Genomic DNA, 1551 nt, shown 5'->3' with positions numbered 1-1551 from the left:
TGGTCCATTTACATCTATATTACAAGGAAAATGTGTCTCTTTGTGGGGGGGTCCCCGTTTCGGGGGGGTCCCTGCTGTGGGGGGACACCTCAGTTTGGGGGGGTGTTAGTGCCTCACCCCCCCGGCTCGGTGCTGCCGAGGCCACGGGGGCCCCCCTGGGATGGCTTTTGGGGGGGCCCTCAGAATGTGGCTGAGGGACCCTCCCAAAACGCCCCCACGCCGGGGCGGGGGCACGAGGGGGGGGTCCCGTGCAAGGTCCGGGGGCAAAGTCCTGGTGCGAGGTCCTGCTGTGAGGGGGGCACGGCCGAGCGAGGTCCCCAAGCAAGGTCCCCGCGTGTGGCGCCGGGTGGATCCTCGGGTGACACGGGGTGGATCCTTGGGCGAGGTCCCCGCGTGTGGCGCCAGATGATGGATCCTTGTGCAAGGCCCTTGCGCAAAGCCAGGTCTTCGTGCGACACCGCGGCCTGGTGCCACCGCGGCCTGGTGCCATGGCGGCTCCTGGTGTGACACCGTGGCCTGGTGCCATGGCGGCTCCTCGTGCAACACTGCGGCCTGGTGCCATGGCGGCTCCTCGTGCGACACCGCGGCCTGGTGCCACCGCGGCCTGGTGCCATGGCGGCTCCTGGTGTGACACCGTGGCCTGGTGCCACCGCAGCTCCTGGTGTGACACCATGGCCTGGTGCCACCGCAGTTCCTCGTGGGACACTGCGGCCTGGTGCCACCGTGGCCTGGTGCTGCCGCGGCTCCTCGTGTGACACCGCAGCTCTTCGTGTGACACCGCGGCCTGGTGCCACCGCAGCTCCTTGTGGGACACCGTGACACCGCGGCCTGGTGCCACCGCGGCCTGGTGCCCCCGTGGCTCCTCGTGCAAGGCCGGGCCCTGGGACTGGCTGTCCCCTCTGGCGGCGGCCATGTCCTCGTGCAAGGCCGGCTCGTTGCTCGGTGCTGCCTCCTCGTGCAGGGCGGGGGTCCTTGAGTGCCACCGGACCCTCGTGCGAGGCCACCCCTCCCCGTGAGGACGAGACCTCGTGCGAGGGGGTTGCGGCCGGGGGCCGGACCCCCGTGCGAGGCCGGACCCTCCTGCGAGGAGGGGTCTTTGCTCGGGGCCAGACCCCCCGTGCGACCCCGGAGCCTCGAGCGAGGGAGGGTCCCCGTGCGAGCCCGGTCCCCCGTGTCCCCCCAGGCTGCGTCCCCGTTCAAGGCCGGACCCCCTGGCAAGGGGGTGTCCCGCGGTGACCCCGCGCCCCCCGCGCGCCCCCGACCCCCCGCAGGAGGGAGGGTCCCGCGTGGCGCCCCTCCCGGGGGTCTCACAGGCTGGTCACCAGCTGCATCTGCCCGTCGGGCTCGGCCCCCCCCGCGCCCCCCTCGGGCCCCCCGAAGGTCTCGGGGCTGTGCCGGCGGTTGGGGGGGGGTGCTCGGGGGGGCCCCCCCAGGTAGGGGGCTGCCCGTCGGGCTCGGCCCCCCCCGCGCCCCCCTCGGGCCCCCCGAAGGTCTCGGGGCTGTGCCGGCGGTTGGGGGGGGGTGCTCGGGGGGGCCCCCCCAGGTAGGGGG

General features: G+C 73.8%; 1 protein-coding gene across 1 annotated transcript in view; it reads right to left on the bottom strand.

The window, feature by feature from the left end:
• The window catches only part of LOC121358318 (adhesion G protein-coupled receptor L1-like), a 43228-nt gene that overhangs the window by 7598 nt on the left and 34079 nt on the right, over positions 1 to 1551 (bottom strand). The window contains exons 20-21 of the mRNA XM_041476420.1: positions 1312 to 1414; positions 434 to 971 (exon numbers count right to left, since the gene is read on the bottom strand). Of these exons, the coding sequence (XP_041332354.1) occupies positions 434 to 971; positions 1312 to 1414 (641 nt within the window). The remainder of the gene's footprint in view (positions 1 to 433; positions 972 to 1311; positions 1415 to 1551) is intronic.

The sequence above is a fragment of the Pyrgilauda ruficollis genome, unplaced genomic scaffold, assembly GCF_017590135.1.
Source record: "Pyrgilauda ruficollis isolate IOZ18807 unplaced genomic scaffold, ASM1759013v1 scaffold380, whole genome shotgun sequence".
In the NCBI taxonomy this organism is placed as follows: Eukaryota; Metazoa; Chordata; class Aves; order Passeriformes; family Passeridae; genus Pyrgilauda; species Pyrgilauda ruficollis.
Note: the sequence above shows the minus strand (reverse complement) of the source record. Positions and strands in the feature narration are given on the sequence as shown.